General features: G+C 42.4%; 2 protein-coding genes across 5 annotated transcripts; one reads left to right on the forward strand and one right to left on the reverse strand.

Annotated features, from left to right (window-relative positions):
* Nucleotides 1-146: 146 nt before the first annotated feature.
* Nucleotides 147-2,574, reverse strand: Srp68 (signal recognition particle 68). Its single transcript, XM_031976813.2, has 3 exons — nt 2,406-2,574; nt 1,671-2,008; nt 147-1,606 (listed from the first exon to the last, which is right to left on the reverse strand). The coding sequence occupies exons 1-3, from the start codon at nt 2,497-2,499 to the stop codon at nt 311-313; spliced, it is 1,728 nt and encodes a 575-aa protein (XP_031832673.2). The 5' UTR covers nt 2,500-2,574; the 3' UTR covers nt 147-310.
* Nucleotides 2,575-12,539: 9,965 nt separating this feature from the next.
* Nucleotides 12,540-19,571, forward strand: LOC116427019 (RING finger protein 207). 4 transcript variants are annotated; one of them, XM_031976853.2, is made up of 9 exons: nt 12,541-12,713; nt 12,892-13,143; nt 13,766-13,914; nt 14,000-14,784; nt 15,347-15,691; nt 15,769-16,060; nt 16,284-16,673; nt 19,000-19,271; nt 19,353-19,571. In XM_031976853.2, exons 2-9 carry the CDS (start codon nt 12,917-12,919, stop codon nt 19,569-19,571), a joined length of 2,679 nt encoding a protein of 892 aa, XP_031832713.1. In that variant the 5' UTR covers nt 12,541-12,713; nt 12,892-12,916. The 4 variants fall into 4 exon arrangements, with proteins under 4 accessions (XP_031832712.1, XP_031832713.1, XP_031832711.1 ...); XM_031976852.2 differs by having other exon boundaries at nt 12,540-12,713; nt 19,003-19,571; XM_031976851.2 differs by having other exon boundaries at nt 19,000-19,571.
* The last annotated feature ends 710 nt before the right edge of the window (nt 19,572-20,281 follow it).

Consider the following 20,281-nt stretch of genomic DNA (forward strand, 5'->3'; position numbering starts at 1 on the left):
TTTTATATTATTTTTATTCTAACTTTGATTTTTCAAAATTTCCATTTACTTAGTGTTCTTATTTTCGGTGTGACACACCAGATTAATTTTGATTCATTCTGCAGGTAGTAAAATAGGAGGTGAAGGAATTCAGATAAAAACATCAATTATATATTAATAATATTTCTTTATTTCCTTTAATCAATATTGCTGTCTGTATAAGTGAAAACTCGATGCTTATCGAGGCGTTTGAGAACCGGTAAAAACACATTATCGCACCACGTGCAGTAACATTAGAAATCCAGTATCTTTCGTTTATAATATACTTTTCTTATTTATTTCCCCAATCCCATAGACCTTTAACGAATCCTGTAATACCTGCCTGACCACCTTTCTTAGCCTGATCACCGAGTTTCTCGCTCAAATCCGGAAACTCCACCATGTTGAAAGCCAAGTCGAAAAACAATGGCTTACAAGGAATAGGCTGCATAGATGGTGGCAATTTGTATACGTTAGGCTGCTTTGTAAGAAGCGCAGCATCTTCCCTGTATTCGTGCAGGCGTTCATACAACGGTTTCTTTGTCTTCGTATATTTGTTGGTTCCAGTATCGTCTTCTTGTTCTTCTTCCAATACGCTATGTGCATGAGCAGCATACTTGGCACCCTCTATAGAAGTCTCCAATTTCTCTAGAGCCTCTTTCAACGAGTCAGGAAGCATTTTACTGTAACTTAATGCATCTTTTACATGTTGTGCGGATCTCTGATATAAAAGCATTGCTTCTCTCCATCTGTGCAGATTTGCTAGAGACTGAGCCATGTAATAACACCTGAAAGCTCTGTAACTTTTTGTCTTTGCCTCTTGTTCACGCACAAACTCTTCATCGTCTTGCAACTGTGAAATCTCAACTAGATTATGGAGAGCTGCTTCATACAGTCTTACAATATCTTGTGGCTTTGCTTTGCCAGACTCTTCAGCAGCTTTGATCAACGCCAGATTTCTTTCAAGGGTACGCGACAACCTAATATATTGCAGATAAGTGATCAAATGTTGTGGCGGTGTTAGTTTATCATTGTCCTTGTTCTTCAACTCATTCTTAAAGAAGTCCCTTACAGCTGAGATAGCATCCTTACAATCTATCAGGTGTGCTTCTAATAAATCGATTTTACTTTGATTTGTAACTGTTTTATCTAACGTTTGATTCAATCTTGAGTCTGCAATTAAGAGACCTGCTGCTCTAGGTGGCACTGTACCACAAGATTTACCACGCCAAGTCACTTCCTCAGTGTTAGCTTGTTTCTCTCGAGTTTGAGCTATCAATGAGTCTAAGCTAGCTAGCAACTCTCCACTCAATTGACCTCTCATTTGCATTAAATCATCTATGGCAGTGGTATCTCCAATATTATAAGCACAGTATCTAAGGCTAGGAGCAAGTTCTTCCACTCTAGCATTGTACATTACTTGCTCTAATTCTGGTAGTGCTGAGGCCAACTTGCCATATACTACCTGTGCTTTCTTTAGATTCTCCATAGCTTTTTTCCATAACTGTAATTCAAAGTGTAAGGAACCATGTATCCAGGCAACATATGCTTGAGCTTCTAATTTTGTTCTTGCATCGCAGTTAATGTTCTGTAAAAATTGTTTTATATGAAAACCTTAACATATTACAAACTAAAAATTTAGTTTATGTTACCTCTATTAGTTCTTGCAGCTGCAAAGAATAAGTAGCAGCTTTCCTTAGTCTAGATACTAAATGAAATTTCTTTCTTGGTTCTGTATTAGATTCTTGTCTCAACTGCATAGCATAGCTCCAAGCACGTTCTGCCATCATCAAAGGTATTTGTAGAAATTTGTCATCAGTGATCATTGCAGGTGTAATATCTTTCCTTTTAAAATGACGTCTATCTCCTTGTGGAACTTTTAACACTTTCCTTAAGCGTCTTAGCCTTCTTGAACAATACCCACGGTACCGTTGATAATCACTATGTCTCAACCCATGTTGCTGCTGTGCTTCTTTAATAATCTTTAAAACTGTTTATTATTCATTAAGGATCATACAATTGTACAATGCTTATGAAATTTATATAAAAGGTGATTTCAAATAATTAAAAATATAGTGAAAACATAAAATAACAAATAAAGAGCTGGTTGTAGTTAATTATATTTAACTACATTTAACAAAGATAATACGAAGTATTAAATGCCAGTCGAAATATAAATAAAAGACTGTTCATGTTTAAAGATAACGAATTTGTATTCTACCTTAATTATTGATAAAATTATATAAAATGTTTTTATATAATTATATCGACAGATTTTAAAGCTATACGCTTCCAGTAGGCGCGATATGACAAACAGAGGTTAGAAAATGACATATGGCATTGACAGAGTCAGTAATGTATACTAAAAACTTGTCGAAAAAGGATACTTTCCAGCGAGTACGCCTTCTGTTCCTTCGGCTCGGTAGCATCATTTGCTTGGTTCTCTTTTAATAACTCGGAATTTCTTTGCTCGACCACCATCGTCTCGCAACCACGTATCCACTTTTCACCAAGCCTCTGTCGCCACGAACCCGACAATCACAAAGAAACTATAGTGTCAGGCAAGTGCTGATTTCACGCTCGCGTGCTGGGCGGTTCATTTGAACGAGTTCTATTAAAATATATTTTTCTTAATCGTGAATAATTTCAGAATACTTACATAAATTAAACTGCCATTATTCATAAAAATTAGAATTTTTCAAAACAAAGTTGAGAAGTCAGATATTATGTAAAAATAAATCACTACTATACATATACTTTATTTATCTGCATATATAAAACAAAACTTATGAATTGTATAATTGTACATAATAATAACAATGTTGAATTGTATAATTGTAGATAATAATCACAAAAGAACGTGTCACACATATGTACCGTGCAATAAAAAATGTGTTAATAAAGAAAATTTTACATATATAAAGATCTTCCTTAATTCCGTTTGATTCCAATTCTAAATAACAAAACAAAGAATTCACTATGAATAAAAAAAAACACAAACATCAGCTTGTACTTTGTTTAACAGAACATTTACAATATGGATTCCAAAAGTAAAGTCATGAAAGCGTAATGTCAGTTGCAGGCAGTCAGGGACATCATCGCGGAACCGTGACAGCGGCCGTTAATTTAATGGTGATTTACAGGGGGTAATATCCACCGTTCATTCCAACCCCTACAATGAGTAAGACAAGGACAGAGCGAATGTACGACAAGGATAGAGAATTTTCGTGGCACACGATAGCATCGCCATCTAGCGGTTATTAGGAAAGACAAGGAAACATTCATGGAAGAGAGAGGATAGGCCTGGTTGATTGGCGCCACCTAGCAGAATTAAATTGATACTATTTGTTTAGGAGTTTCAGGGAGTGCTGAGTAGATGGCGCACGTAAACAGAGCAAGGGTTTCTCACACCGATGCCAAGGGGTCTTTCATACCGATTCCAGAGGTTTCTCGCGACGGTTCGAAGGGTTTCTCACATCGATTCGGGGGGTCTCTCGCGACGGTTCGTGGGATGGCTTAAACTAATTTCGGGGGTCTCTCGCAGAGGTTTCTCGAGGAGGTTTCTCATACCGATTCCGGAGGTCTTCCACGACGGTTCGAGGGCTTTCTCGCACCGATTCCGGGAATCTCTCGTGGGGATTTCTCACACCGATTCGGGAGGTTTCGCGCAACAGTACAAGGGGCTTCTCACACTGCTTACGGCAGCCTATCGTAAGGGTTCCAGGGCGTTTCTCGAGGAGATTCCAGGGTGTGTATCGTGATGGATCGATGGGACTTGACTCTACAAAGTCGCACAATTTACAAGGGCTTAGAGCATTCATATTCTCAGATTTCTTAGTGGCCGAAAAAAGGTTGAAAAGTTATCACGCTAGCACATCCAGATGGCTACACTAAGAAAACTCGGGAATTTCTAACATTTAAATCTCTTATCACATACAAAATGGCGCAAAAGCTTGAAAGAACCGATGCCAAAGCGCTGGAATTAAAGAAAGCTACCAAATTTAGAATTGCCAGGTATTTAACACTGCCACTAAAGTGGCATAAAAGCAATAAAGCTCCTCTTTCATGGGGCCCACACTAAAAAGCTTGCAAATTTGCGACTTTGGAATATTTAAGTCATCCGAAAATGGCTCAAAAGCTCGAGAGCCAAAAGTACAGAAAGATCAAACTAAAAAAGCTGGAATTTGACTCTATGCGAAACTAAGCTATACCAAAAGTGGCTCAAAAGCTCGAGATACCTAAGTACAAAAGTTTCAAACTAAAAAAAGCTCCAAATTTGACTCTCTAGGAAATTAAGCTTTTAAAAAGCGGCACAAAAGCTCGCGAGTCATAAGTAGAAGGGGCTCAAAATAAGAGTGCTCAAACTTTAGCTCTCCATGATATTAATTTCACCCGAAAATGGCTCTAATTTCGTGAGGCTCATTCTAAGGAAGCTCGAAAAGTGAGCTTTTGAACCATTTTTGGAGAACAAAATTTCCTAGAAAGTGATATTCTGAGCTTTTTTACTTCGAGCATCTTGTAGTTAGAGCATTCGAGGTTTTGAGCCATCTTTGAAAGAGCACAGTTTCGCGGAGAATTAAAGTTGGCGGTTTTTTAGTTTGAGCCTCCTGTAGCTAGATCCCTTGAGCTTTTGAGCAATTTTGGGGAGATCTTAATTTTCCTAGAGAGTTAAAAGATAGGCTTTTTTAGTTTGAGCCACTAGGTTTGAGTGCTTTTGAGCTTTTGTGCCACTGTTGGGGAGAGTTCAAGATCCTAGAGTTCCAAAATTTTCAGCTTCTTTCGTATAAATCTCGTGGCATAAGCACTTGCCCGTTTTTGACTTATTTTCGGGATAGTAAAAAATTATAAACTCCAAAACAGAATTCCTTCGGGCATCCCTTAGAAACCCCGCGGGATATCCCCCGAATCGATATGAGAGCCACGCAAACCCTCGCGAAAGATTTCCGTGGGAGATCCCCGGAATCGGTGTGTGAAACCCCTTATACATCCCCGGAATTGGTGTGAGAAACCCTTTAAATCCTGTGCTGGGATCTCCAGAATCGGTGTGAGAAACGTCTCGAAACCCCTGTGAGAGACCCCCACGAGAGACCCCTGAATCAATGTGAGAAACCCTTCAAACCCTCACGGGAAACCCCCGTGAGAGACTCTCGTGACAGACCCCCGAATCAATGTGAGAAACCCCTCGAACCCTCACGAGGGACCCCCGCGAGAGACCCCCACGAGAGACCCCCCCGAGAGACCCCTGAATCAATGTGAGAAACCCCTCGAACCCCCACGAGAAACTCCCGCGATAGACCCGCAAATCAGTGTGAGAAACCCGTCCACTCCTGGATTGATGCGCCACCTATTAGGAGAACGTTGAAACTTCTAGCCAAATAGTACTAGTGTGTCTCAGGTACCACTAAACATTGATTCGAGGTCTCCGTGGGGGTCTCTCACGGGGGTTTCTCGTGAGGGTCTATCGCGGGGGTCCCTCGTGGGGGTCCCTCGTGGGGGTTCGAGGGGTTTCTCACACCGATTCTGGAGATCCCAGCACAGGATTTAAAGGGTTTCCCATACCAATTGCGTACGTCTCCCGCGACGGTTTAAGGAGTTTCTCACACCGATTCGTCTTATGTTGCGCCACTAAATCGGAATAAGGCAGCAGAATTTTAAAACGATTTTTTTAAAATTGTTATCTTAACGCTTTATTAATAGATTACACTATTGTGTGTTATTAATACAATATTTGTGAAATATTTGATAATGAACAAATTAATTGTAACATTTACAATCATTGCATAAAGAAAACGTTTAATTTTGTTCTGAATTTTGGGAAGGAGAAATAAAATTGTGACTTTATTTTAATAATTGGAATTCTTGCAAATAATATTGAAGTTTAATATACATTGTTTTTTAAAACTATAACATTTCTAACAAAATTGTTTAGCATTCAGGATTGAAATGTAGAACACATTTTTGGCTATTATTTTGAGGTTAGGTATAACTTTGTTTAAATCTGTGTAAATGAACATAAATAAATAGAAAGCCTGCTCTTTCAATTTTTTTGTCTGATCATTACCTTTTTGTCTATACCATTCATTTCTTATAAACGTTTATAAGAATATTAAACAGAATTCGCAATTTTAAACTGTATAAAGTACATTCTCATTGTTTATTGCACAATGAATTTTTCTATCTGCAAAAACCGGAGCTGCTACCCCATAGGAATTTCAAAAATTATTTTTCATAAAATTTGTAATGTCTGATCTGTGAAATGCATACTTCGTAACACGAATAAATAACATCTATCAATTTTCCTCGCGTCCGAGCTCGAATAGTTAACGATTATCCGTTATCTGAATTATGCACTGGAATAATAAACAAAAACGTACACAATTTAATTCTTAAACAATCAAATTCCTCATGTCTTCTGTCTACAATTATTGAAAAGACGATAAATCTCTGAAAAATGATTAAAGAAATTGATTTAATCCGATAATTGAATTATAAATCAATGAAGTTTTCAATTGTCCAAAATCAATATTGTCCAATTGTGTAGGAGACGAGAGAGAGAGAGAGAGAGAGAGAGAGAGAGAGAGAGAGAGAGAGAGAGAGAGAGAGAGAGAGAGAGAGAGAGAGAGGGAGTGAGAGAGAGTGAGGGAGGGTGGGAGGGAGTGAGAGAGAGTGAAGGAGGGAGGGAGGGAGCGAGGGAGAGAGAGAGAGAGAGAGAGAGAGAGAGAGAGAGATTTCCTTCGCGAACGGCGACTCACGATAAACTAATCCTGAAATTTCGGAATCATGTTTCCCATTTTTCATCCCTTATCGGCGATATTCGACGATTTCCGGTCGTACTCGCTAATGGTCCCCACTATTATTACATCTATCTATTTAACTATTACAAGAATGTAAGGAATGTCGGGGTACTATTACGGAGGATTTTCTGGAGACCCCATGGTACCTGCGGGTCCCTAATCAAAACCACCATGGCCGAGAGATTAATTAACCCTTTGCACTCGAGAGTATTTTTCTCAACAAACATTCATTATTTTCCAATGAAACGTCAAGAATATCTTTTACAACTGACATAAAGAAATACCTTGCATAAATTAAGAGAAACAACTATTTTATTTCGGCGTTCCATGTGTTGATGCGTTATATAAACATTTAATATTGAATTTTAAATTTTATCATTTTCTTAGGTCAAATCGCGTCATTTTCTTAGGTTAGTCGCGAGAACTGAATTTAAAACAATTCTGTTACCTCGGGACATCAATTCAGAAAATAATTGATAAGTGATTGACGCGAAATAAAATCCTATCGAAAATTATATGGGAATGTAAGGGAAGATCCATGGTATAATCTCCGATTGCAAATGTTAATGAGTCATTCGTCGAAGTCGAGATATTAATGAATCACCCATCGCTTGCCCGGATCTGTGCGAATTGCAACGTGCGTCCTTGTCTTTTTCTCGTGAGATCACATGTTTGACCTTGTCGAATACCTCCTTTGTCATCATGTTTAGCGCGTAGGTACCAGGGACTGATGAGATGCTTCTTCCAAGTAGGTGACATGGGAAGTGCTAAATTTGTACTTGCCTTACTCATTATGGGGATAGGGAGAAACTCAGCTAACGACTCATCGCTAGATGGCGATGCTAATGTGTTCCAGGAAAATCCTCTGTGCTTATCTTTCCCATAACCGAATTCTAGAAAAATAAGTCATTCTATTCACTGTTAGATGACGAACCTGTCGTGTGCCACTGAAATTGTCAACTAAGAGAAACAAAATACCACTAAAAATAGTATAAGTTAGTAAATCAGTTATTGTAACCACGTACACTGGGCAATAGACCATAAAAGATTCTAAGCCTCTTTCAAAAAAATAAAAAAAATTCTCCGTCCTTGTCTTACTGATTGTAGGGGTTGGCTTATCGGTGAATTTTACCATCTGGAAATCACCATGGCATTAACGGCCGTTGTCACGTTTCCATGATGATGCCCCTGACTGCCTTCAGCTGGCACAACGTTTACATGACTTGGCTGTGATAGCGAGAATCGTTTGAAATTATGAGGATATTGTTTATTATGATAAAACTACGTAACGAGTTCATTCTTTTATATGTATATTATTTAATGTATTTAAAAGAATGTACTGGTTATGAAGATAGCATGATAGGAGATTGTAAGATATGTAAATCACTGGCATTAACCAAATGTATACTTATATATTATCCTGTTACTTATAAACAGAACGATCAAGGATATGTTCATCTCGCTTTAACAGGTTGTTATCGTGTTTTGTTAACAATATCTGTTCGCATATTTTCTCTGTACTACAGTCAAAACAAATACAACCGTTCATTATTTTCCTATTTTATTTTTTTCTATATGTCTGAGACTTATTTTTTTGTAAGCGCATTTAATCATGTTAAATAACAGTAGTGACAAAAATATAAATAACATCCAGTCAGTTCTTACTGTTATAATATTAATGAATCTAAACGCTTTCAGCAAATTCAACTATAAAGTTTCTCGTTATTGTCAATATATTTGTATCAAGAGGAAAGCTACAAATATATTGTACAATTATTCAAAGGAACGATATATTTGACATAAAATATGTCGGCATACGTTACTCTCGCATAATTTTGTAAATTTGATACAATTAAAAAAACCGGATTTAATGTTTCCATGGTATCTCTTCATCCTTATCCGTCACGGTACAGAATTTTCAAGCGTAGCTGACACTGAGTAATTAAATGGTAGCTAAAGAGATTCGTAGGATGATCCTGAATGAGATGCGAATACCACGAACCACGTATCATTAACGACCACGTCTACCGCGAGAATACAGAGTATAGGCGCGATGGAAGAAAAGAGCCGCAGACGCCGCCGGTTAACTAACTTTCAAAGAATGGAACGCTACTCCGTAGAGAACTGGCTGGGAATGTAATAACTTCGTGGGTAACTATGTACCGGTCGTTTCAAAATTGCAAAAGATGATAGAATACAGAATTGTAAGAAAAACCTACAAACAGTGACTAAGGTTCCTTCATGAACTTATACTTTTACAATAAAATCACCAAACACACAGATAATTAACGCATACGATTCGCAATCTAGTCATTAAAGTCTTTTGTTTCTTCTAAGTTACAATCTGTATTTTCAAAAGAAATTTAAAACCTTTTGTTCCTACAAATACGAAACAACAAAAAACAGTTTAACTGTCATTATAAAGTTTGTCAACGAAGTGTAGTTCTTCGTTGTATCCGGACCCCATACTTTGGGACATCCTGTTCACGGGTAAAGTTGAAAGTTCACGTACCGCCGATAATCGTCGTTGCTACATTAAACGAATATTAATAAACCCGAACGCGGTGAAATTTCACCGGTCGATCGGATCACACGAACAGAGACTGGCACACATTCAGGATATCGGTGAATCAAAAGCGCATGGAACACTCGACTGCTTATGTAGTTACAATGACGCGTGTATACGTACACGCACATACACACATGCCTGAGCACATAGACGGAAATACATGCGGAGCTATACACAGGAGTAGAATTATCACTGTAACGGCACGGAGTCGCTTTTAATTAATCGAAGGCCCGGCGTACACTAACTTTCGCGCGCCCGTGGCGCTGAAGAAATTATATTGGATTTAACAGGAGTCAGTCCTTAGGAACTTTAATTCGAAAGACGATCTTTGCGAGACGTTGCGGCTGTTCCGAGTGATCGATGCGTTTCACCCTGTTGCAGTTAGCATTGTCGCTACCGGTTACAAGTTGAGACCATCACGCTCGTTATAATTTTACAGAAACGAATTGTGAAGGATTAATAATTATATAGTCCTCCGAGTTTGTAGGACATGAGGATAACTTTAACAATGTTCAATTAATTGCAATTGGAATGTTAACCCTTTGCACTCCAGTAAAATTAGAAAATTTGAAATATTGGGGTAAAAAAGCTTTGTTTCTCAATTTACTCGTGACTTCTTTTTGAGTTCCTCTAAAAAAACATCATCTTTGTCTAGTTAGAAAATGTTAAACATATCCAGCGAAATACTTCCGAGTGCAAAGGGTTAATTCAATGTTCACCGATTACAGGATTCTGCAAGAGGTTTCGCGATATAACAATCCTTGTACGACGTACCAAACAGTTGGCCTAAAACTCACAATCTGTAATGCATCACAGAAGGATGACATTGAATATGACGTATAAGACTGAAACACGCCAAGTATTATGGAAACGTAGATGCAGTGATTTTCCGCGATGCCTTCTACAGGGATGAATTTTTTGGACCGGTTTCGGTATAACCTGAAGGAGATGCACATTGCGGTTACCGGCGAGAGGAAGGGGGTCGTGGAATTAGCATTCACTGACCCGTTCGAGGGTCAGCTATCCACTCTCCGGCCGTCGGGTATCTCCGTAGCACGTAGGCCGTACTTTTTCTCTTGCGGAATACATTAGATATTGGATTTAGGGGTTGAGGGCTAATTTAACGGCCTTCGGTATTTTCAGTTCGTATCCTTAAGAAATTATTAACAAAGTAACTATCTATTCGCTTTCAACACGCCTAAAACGTGGATCTTCATACAGATCAAAGTCTTTCAAATTCCACTTCCAATAATTACACCTAACAGATCAATTATACTATTCATAGAGAGCTCATTTGGAGGAAGGTGAAATGGAAAATACATAAAACCCACAGTCCGTCGTTTACAATAGGTCGTATCTTTTCTCGAGCGATGCCATCCAAGGAGCAAATCGTTCCGTTAACCAATAACAGATTCTCATTATCCTCGGAGCGATGCTCAAACGCTAAACGGTTAATTAATCGAGGTGTACGCGAGAGGGTCCAGGTCCAACGACCGAAAACGGTCGATTCCTGCTCTGCAGATTGGAGCAGTAAGTACACGTTTCCGACGCGTCCTTCTCCCGTAGGATCTTTTAAGCGATCGATAGCTGGAGGCTGGCTGCTTCGGTTCGCTCGCAGGCCCGTGGCCATTGTCGCAGACAAATAAATCCTAGAATTCGAGCGGAACGATTAGATGAAGTCCAGTCTCGTGGAATTCGCGGGTGGGCAGAGAAACAGAGATAAGAGAGAGCGAGAGAGAGAGATAGTGAGAGCGAGAGAGCGAGAGAGCGAGAGAGAGAAAGAGAGCGAGAGAGAGAGAAAGAGAGCGAGAGAGCGAGAGAGCGAGAGAGAGAAAGAGAGCGAGAGAGAGAGAAAGAGAGCGAGAGAGAGAGAGAGAGAGAGAGAGAGAGAGAGCGAGAGCGAGAGAGAGAGAGCGAGAGAGAGAGCGAGAGAGAGAGAGAGAGAGAGAGAGAGAGAGAGAGAGAGAGAGAGAGAGAGAGAGAGAGAGAGAGAGCGAGGGTGTAGGCGAAACAGTAGGAGAGTAGGGGATGGAAACTACAATCGTCTCGCGATAAAAATAGAAGATGAAGAAGAAAGATTGCCTGAAAGGGGTTAGCGTACTTATGCAGTCGCCCAGCATCCCTCCGTCGTCCTCTTTTGTAGGTTAAAAGGGCGCACGCTCCCTGCGCACGCGGGGAGCGAGAAGGGAGAAGGAAGAAGGACTCGAACAAATTTAGTATTACGTTTCGTCAATATCGCGGCGACGAGTGGATGAAAACTGTGGGACGAAAAGCCGCCAGATACAAAGGAATATGCATAATCCCACTTCCCTTCTCTCTTTTTTTTGTCCCCTCCCTGTATTCTTCCTCCCTCTTTTTTTCGCTCTCTACTCTCACTTCCGTCCCCTCTTTTCTCTGTTTTTTACCCCCGCTTTATATACGAGAAACAAGCCACGCTCTCCCGTGCAGAGCGAATACGCTCGTCTCTCGGTACCAGCAGCTCGCACATGTATACGTCGGCAGGTCGAATGTATATGTCGGGCATATAGATCCCTGCAGGAGTGCAGAAAACGGGGTGACGGAGGTGCCGAGGGGCGAGGACGTCGGGGATGCTACTCTCACGCACATAGATCCTAGCCCATTGCTACCAATACTCGTGCAACCTGCTGAAAGCGATGGGTTCGAGGATCCGCAGGATTACCTGAAACATGGAAACAAGTCAGGTCTTTGTTCCAGAAAGAATCAACATGAAAATGTACATTTTGTATCTTATTGTTACCCCTATCGATGAACACAATCATTTTTATATTAACATTCTATACTCGACGCGAGTGGTTTTTCAGAGAAATGATCTGCTTGATAATGGGAACGCAAGTTTGCATAATGCACTTGCAACCCCTTACAGTAAGTATATTGAAGAGACTTCATAAGAGAGTGCATTTAGGTATTTATATATGTTGCAGAGCGAAACGTTGATATCCTACTATAACAAATTAAGGAAAAGATTTACCCGGAGACTGGTGGGAGATGGAGTTGTATACCCATCGCTAGGGGGTGAGCACGTAAGCGCACGATCACCCCCGCGTGCTTACGTCAGAGTAGACATGTGTGTACGGTCTGTGTGCGCACCACTACACCCTTGGCCGCGTGCAGTGGCACAGCAGCACAGCCCGTCCTCTTTTCTCTGTGTACGTACCACCCCGGCGTGGAAGTGGGCGAGATTGGTGGCACCTCAGTGACGTCAGAGCCGATCGTCAGGCGCAAACGGGGTTGCCCACCAAACTACGTTAGAATGACGAGCCGATAAACTATCCATCAGGGTTTTCTGCGGCGGGCGGGCCAACGGTCTTGGGGTAAACATACTTCTATCATATTTTTTCTTGTTTTCAACGGTTGAGAAATTTCCACGTTGTTTTGGCGGGGACGGGGTGGCAGTTGGTGCGAAGGGTGTAACTGGGAGCTGGTGAAATGTGAAACGTTGGAGGAGTGTCCAGAAGAGGGTCGTTGAAGAGTGTGCTCTCTGGTTTCCAGGTGGCCGCCGTTGGTTTGGCCGACGATGGCGAGCTCGGGGTCGGCTGTCGACGGGGTTGGTGTCGGCGTCGGCGTCGGCGAAAGTGATGGTACGACAGGTGTACCCGGTGGCGGGCCCAGGAACCCTCTGATCTGCGGCGTCTGCCATGATTATTACAACGAGCCTTGTCTGCTATCCTGCTTTCACACCTTTTGTGCTCGCTGCATCCGTGGCCCTCACATTGACGGAAAAGTCTCCTGTCCCATCTGCGGGTAGATAACAACGACTGTTATTGCATGGCGTCCTTAGGGTGGGTGACGATGCCAGGTCTGGGTTAGGTTTGGCTAACATCTGCACGTTACAGTGTCTTCTGTGCTATTCTGCATTTCTTCTTGTGGACTTAAATCAATACGTACATACTGTAAAGCACATTACCTTGTCAATATTGAACTGGAAACATCTTGCGATTCTTATATTGTTCAAAACTACCTGTTCATTCTTACATCTTCTTTTGTGCCGCATACTTTGGTCTATCTTGTGCTTAACAATGGGCCTTTAGATCTTCTCGCCAGATATAATCTGAAATTTGATACATACGTACGTTAAAAAAGATGTAGTACATTTGAATCAAACTTCCCCCTGTTCATTGCAACGTAAATCATTGTTCTTAACTTTCACTACTTGATATTTGACTGTAAGCACCCATTCTAAGTCTATTATATTTTATACTTATTGTCACATGTGCATGTTATGAATTCTTATATCATCTGGAGTTTCTGTTGCAATGATCTTTTTAAATTCTCCTTCTCTTTGATATATACTATTTCTATAAATTCAATGGACTTTCCTATTCCCTTCAGTTTCTATAAATGTAGAAAACATTGATGTGTACAGGCAACAGATGCAGCTAAAAGATGGAGCACAACTACCACCGTCCGATCAACTGATACGTCAGCTAATTGAGTTGGCAAACTCTAAGAATCCACCATGTGCCAACTGTGACAAGCGAGACAAGTCTACCATGTTCTTTTGTACAACGTGTGGTACGCAACTAAAAATATCTACCCAACATTGTAAACAGACAACTCTACCGTAATGTACTCACTACGCGTAATTCTTTGTGTTCAGGACAAGCTCTCTGTACACACTGCAGAGAACACACACACCGTGCAAAGATGTTCTCCTCACACGAGGTGGTGCACATGAGCAAATGCACCAAAGAAACCCAACGGCGTTGTCCAACCCATGGAGAACAGTACATAATGTTCAGCCAGAGCGCCAAATGCATGCTGTGTGCCACCTGTTTCCGTGATACTCCAGCTGAAGCCAGGATACACTGCGTGGACATAGAAAATGCTTGGCTACAAGCATCGAAGAAGATGGAAAGGGCAGTTAATTCAATCTGTGAACTACAGGCTGGCGTGAGGGAAGGAGTCAGGGCTTTGAAGTCACAGTTGGAAGAACTACGGCTCAGTTTAGACTCGGAGAAGAGAGCACTGAACTCGTTCTGTCAGGGTATGCAAGAAGCTATCACCAAAACGCACGGAAATGTTCTGACAGAGCTCCAAAGGCAGTTTGAGACTAAAGAAAGAATGGTCCGGGGTCAACTGCTTTCACTAGGTAGCGCACTTCCAGTATTACAGATGCATTTGATGTTGTGCACCGTGTTCACCAGCGGTGCGACGAAATATCAATTTCTCGAGTTAGCTCATCCGATGCTGGAACGGTTAAGCCGCGTCGCCCAGCTGGGTCACCCACCCAGGCCGCCGTTAATGACCGCCCATCTGAAGGCCAACTATAAAAATGAATTCGCCAGGGCGTTGCAACCATATGTAGGCCAGGCACAGACTCCGAAAGAGTCGTTGTACGATCAAACTCACGGGATAATTCAGCAGGAACCGCCGGTGATTCAGGTAGCTAACCACATTCGGCCTCGCCAGCTCTCTCGACTTACAATCTCTCTCCATCTTTACGTTCATATTACAAGTTTCTTTTTCACTGCATTTCTCGTGCACACTTCTGTGTAAGTATTTTTGTTGACAGGACTTTACTCTCGATATATATGATGTGGCTTGTACTTGGTATATGATGGTAGTCTGTAGCCAGATTAGACAGTTGTGCAGGGTGTTTTGAGCTACGAAGGATCTACTTCAGAGGTCGACTTAGTAGCAGACATAACGAGACTATAAAAGAGATGGAAATCCATATTGAAAAGATTTTTCATAGAATCTGTTCAAATGGTTTTGAGCAGAATCATATTTATTGCTAAATCTACCTCGAAAGTAGATCCTATTATTACAGAACACCTAGTACATTCTCGTAGCGCAATTGGCCATTCGCCAGACAGACAACTTTCGTCTCCCGCTAGTGTTCTTAGCAGGATGTGGTAGTCAGACAATTTACTCAGACCTGTATAAACAATGCACAGTCTAATGGATGATCGGTAATCATGCGAGACGTTTCATTTCCGAGCAGAGCAGCAAGGCTCCACAGAGGATCCCAACAAAAGGCGGAATTGACGGTGAACCATTCTCCAATCACTGTAGGACGTTCGACACTCAGCTGAAGGAATTGAATCAACAGTTGCTGTTGGTGAAGGAACGTTTAGGGGAGCTTCATAGAGATGTGGCTGTACTGAGGAGAGCCAACACTCCGCCATTGGGTCTACGTTACGAGCATGTGGCCAAAGATTGTCGAATGCTGGAACGACAATTGGAACATCATCAGATGGAATTGGAAAGGCTTAGAAATGTGTTTGACGGCTTGTGGGATGAACAATTGTGCAGGATTCATATAGAAAAGGAAATCTTTCACTCGCAGGTAAGCAGTCATCATTCAATCTTCCTTTATTCTCGCCTTGAACATGATCCCAATTGAGAATGTCGATTCTGTTTTAGATGAACGACATACTATCCCTGAGAAACCAGGTGAAACAACTACAGAACGCTGCGCAGCAGTTAGAACCGTTCATAAAATCGTTCGCAGCAGGGGTCACAGCTGGTGAAGTGAGCACAGCAGTCTCAGATGCGGCTGGTAATCAAGGTCTGCAAGTGTTGCTGGATCACCTGGCGCGTTTACAGATGCAGGAACCTCCGCAGCAGCCACAGACGCAGGCACCAACCAAAGATCATCGTCATCCACCGCAACGTTCCACTGTCAACAGCGCAGACAATGCTCTCTATATGAAAGGTATAAAAGGTCTCCTCTCAGAAGTAGCTACTCAGACATCTCTTTCTATTGAAAACCATTAATTCAGATACAATACAGCAACACGTAAAGCTCAATTATAAAATCTTACCGTGGATCCTCATTCAACGGACTAAATTTATTTCCCTACTTGAGCCCCAACTGCACTCCCACTTACTCAGTGCATTCAGCATAATTCAATATTAATTCCCAACTCTTCCCGCAGAAACGAAAGAGGTGCCTACACGTTGTCGCACCCCATCCGGAGTCGGCGCCATGTTGGACTCCAGCGGAAACATCATGGTCTGCGGGACCGCGAAGTCTTCCGACTCGAAGAGAGGAGTGTTCAGTCAGCTGAAAGAGAAGGCTAGATGTAAAGAGGACCGGAAGAAATCGCCGGGGAGGGAGGAGGGTGGTCGCGATCGTAGCCAGAGCCGGCGATCAAGAAAATCGCCGGACGGCTCGAAACCGAAAACACCGCCGGGCCATTCGTCCGGCAGCAAGGTACGCTCGCTGTGCCGTTCCCTGAAGAGCGGCAGCGGCGACAATTCCGCGGAAGGGCTCGACCAACCGGAACGATACGCGGACACCCAGCAACCACAGTCACACACGACTGGTAAGGACAAATCCGTGAGGATCGCGGAAAACGCGTTACACAATAGCGTGTTGGTAGCGGGAGAACGGTCTGCCTGGATCGAATCAGAACAGTGACCCACGAGTCAGGGAGGTTTGCCGATGATCCGACGGAAACCGACGCGCTCACACCACCACAGGACTATGTAGATAGCATTATAAATTCAATGGAAATAAAACCCTGATGAACGCACACGAGAATTATTATACTTCGTTCGTGCCCAATTCAGGACTATGTGCAAAGGTGTTTGTCGTCTGTCACGATGGAAGCTGGAACGATTGTCGCGCGATCGGGCATTCGTTGACGCACTGTGACTGTGATCGTTTCTAATTATCATGTGAACCGATCAGTGTATCGATTCAATAATTGACGGCAAAAGTATTCACACTGAAACGACTCGATGACTGAAAATTGGCCGAGTTCGGGGCTGGTCTTTAACCGGTTTAAAGAAAACGACAATCGTTCAATTTTTGGTAAACACGAAAGATGAAACTTTTTGGATGTAGAAAAGAAACACAGATGAGGTTCATTGTACTCGTGAGTATTCGAAGAATCAGTGGGTCACGCGGACGTGTTAAATTGACAAACAAGTTGATTAAACCACTCTAAGCTGGTACAATAAATTTAATGGGACGCTGGAATAATTCTTCGCGCGTATAATGAGACGGTTACCTTTGTCCTACGGCTTCGCCGTTCGAGTGCACTTCTGATCGAACGCCATTAGAATTGCAATTAAAACAACGCGCGTCGACGGCCGGTATTCAATTAAAACCGGCGCTCGATTGTCTACGCGGTACTATTCAACGCCATAAAACGATCAGACAAACACCTTGCACAGGGAGTAAATTAGAAGCGGCGCCCGTGGTCCGATTGAATTGTCTGCTCGACGCGATTCTGTGTACTCTCCGTCGCGTTGGAACAATTAATTGTCCCCCGTGTGATCGAATACGCGCGGAACGATATCGGAAATCGAACGTTAGGGGCGGCAAACTTCGATATCCGAACGAGAACTTATTTTTCCGTTTTATTCTGGATAGCGTCTTTCTCCAAAGAACTTGAGGAGCATTTCTCGGCATGTACATTCGACTACAGTTTCCCGGTCATTTCCCATCATTCGTCACCGACGATTTACACGCACGATCACAACCATCACGCACAATTTCATTGAAATCCGCATGGGACACACCTAAATAGATTTAGCCACAGGTAATCCGAGTATAACGAGAAATTGATCGCTTCAATTCTGTGTCCTGCTTTCCATGGAAATCGTTACACCAGGATTTTCCCTAATTTTCTAATCACATCAGAATCATGTTGTACTAGGGTTACCTGTATATGTAGAGACGCCGATATAGTGAATTAGCAAGTCCAATATGGCCATAAATAGAACCACCTTCCGCTGTGTCCTAATGAACGAAGACACCCAATATTGTTCCAAGAAACAGAAAGTATATACATCTCCATTGATGTATCGCTTCTCAATGCAACCACCCTTTAGTTCCTTCTTCTTAAGAACAATGAACAATGACTTAGACTGCAGATTTCATGCGTTCGATTCGAAACGAATCGAATTCCAACCCTACTATTCACAAACTCTCTTTACGTTCGCATAGGAATCCGCAGTTTGTTCGTCATTACCGCGCTGACGGTATAGTCGTCTTCAAGGTATTGCGAGGTAGAATCGGCCAGTGTCAAACAAGCGTGTTCCATCGACAGCTACCGACTTCGTAGACTTCCGGTTCTATCTTAACACATTGCGTACCGACTAATTTTCAGAAAACTGTGCGGATGGCAATTTTCAATAAGATCAACTTATACGACTATACATGCAAAAATTCAGATATCATATTGTTACGTAATATATTTTAACCCTTTGCACTCGAAAGGTGACTCTCAGTCGCCATTTGATTTGATGCAGTAAAATTAGAAAATTTGATATTTCATATTGAACTACGTATAATTGCATCGGTGCGTGAAATATTGAGATAACAAAGCTTTGTTTCTCAATTTACCTGTGATTTCTCTTTGAATTAAATTGAAAAAACATCGTTTTTTGTTAAATGTTAAGTATTAACGAAATACTTCCGAGTGCAAAGGGTTAAATAGATAATCAATTCGAATCAAGTTTAATATTTTTTTAAACGTTGTGGTAAATAGCAAAGTTGCACAGCTAAGTGTTTTTCTACAAAAACGAGAACGTCTCCGTTACCAGTACGCAATGAGTTAACACTTGAAGCAGCAACCTCGCTAGATTTTGACGACGGCTATGCGTCCGTACGTTGAAGTGGTTCGTTTCGCGTGATTCCAGCAGGCGAGGAGGGAGAGTACCAGCGGATTTCGGAGGCGTCGAGCATGGGAGAGGCGAAGAAGCGCGTACAGGCGCAGGTGCACGCGGTGCCGGACGAGCAGCCGGTCCAGTCCAGCAAGGGCAGCAAGGTTTACCCGGCGAGCGACTCGGAGGACGTGTTCTACGCGGACGAGAAAGCGTCGACGGAGGTGAGGAGACACCGACGCGCGAGCTGCGACAGCCTGAGCACCACCGGGTCCGGGAGCAGGCGGTCGAGCATCGCGGACGGGACGGTAGGTCAATCCGCGCAGGATCCAAGGAAAACGCTGGTTTTTTTGATCGGGCCTACACCGAAGTCGTCGTCTCTGGTGCAGAAGCAGCGCTCCTGGGAAACGTTCCCGCGACTCAAGAGCAAACGCAGCACGGAGACCACGACCGCTTCGTCCCTCGGCCAGCTGAAGAAGTCGGACAGCTTCGAGGGGCACGAGGAGGCGGTGCGCACATTGGTGGCGGCGGTGCAGGAGAACAGATCGCATGAGTACCATCACTACATGCATCATCGCCGCCATCATCGGAAGAGCAAAACGAATTGAATTCACGATGCTCACACGGGGATAGTCAGGGTGAACTGAAGGTTTGGGGAGCTTTTCTTCGCCGTCCCGACCGGATAGCCGACGCGCTAGCAACGGTTGTCCATGTCACCTGAAAAGAACGAAGCGGTCACTTCTCTGGTTCCCCCATTTTTTAGGATTGTTCGTATGGAAAGGGTCGAAGCTTGTACTTACCTTTAGCAGAGCTAACGAAGGTGTTCGATAAGTTGTTTTAGAAGTGTCCTGGTTAGAAGGTAGTCTACCATGAACCAGAGTAAAAGGGATTCTTTCTGTAAAGCAAAGGCGAGTAGATGAGTAGATCGAAGACTGAGAGCTTCTCTTTCGTTAGAATCGATGAGAAATGGATGAAAGATTGCGTTTACGCCGGAGGCAACTAGTACAGAGGTTCAGTGAGCTTTTTTTAGAGGCTTTCATTAAGTGGATCGAGATCCGAGACTGGTCCCGTGGGAACTCGAGGTAATCAAAGAAGGAAAGCGAGGAACACTCGCTCGTCGACCAAGACTTTAATTTGTATTATTTTTAAACTGGCTGATCAATGGCTGGATGAAACAATGAATCTGAAACGCAATGATCACGCCGAATCAACCGAAACTTGTTGGCTGATGATGATTCACTGGACATCCTCACTTGCCTGCGTGCCCGACTATCCGGTGGGGAATCGAAAACCCTCCAAACACCTAGCGTACATTCGG

Source organism: Nomia melanderi, chromosome 14 (genome assembly GCF_051020985.1).
Source record: "Nomia melanderi isolate GNS246 chromosome 14, iyNomMela1, whole genome shotgun sequence".
In the NCBI taxonomy this organism is placed as follows: domain Eukaryota; kingdom Metazoa; phylum Arthropoda; class Insecta; order Hymenoptera; family Halictidae; genus Nomia; species Nomia melanderi.

Coding starts and splice junctions, on each gene's coding strand:
- Srp68 (XM_031976813.2), bottom strand. CDS start 2,499: ATGGTGGTCGAGCAAAGAAATTCCGAGTTATTAAAAGAGAACCAAGCA. Junction 2,009..2,405: donor GAAGGCGTACTCGCTGGAAA/GTATCCTTTTTC, acceptor AATAATAAACAG/TTTTAAAGATTATTAAAGAA. Junction 1,607..1,670: donor AGCTGCAAGAACTAATAGAG/GTAACATAAACT, acceptor CAATTTTTACAG/AACATTAACTGCGATGCAAG.
- LOC116427019 (XM_031976851.2), top strand. CDS start 12,917: ATGGCGAGCTCGGGGTCGGCTGTCGACGGGGTTGGTGTCGGCGTCGGC. Junction 13,144..13,765: donor GTCTCCTGTCCCATCTGCGG/GTAGATAACAAC, acceptor TGATGTGTACAG/GCAACAGATGCAGCTAAAAG. Junction 16,674..18,999: donor ACCACAGTCACACACGACTG/GTAAGGACAAAT, acceptor GCGTGATTCCAG/CAGGCGAGGAGGGAGAGTAC.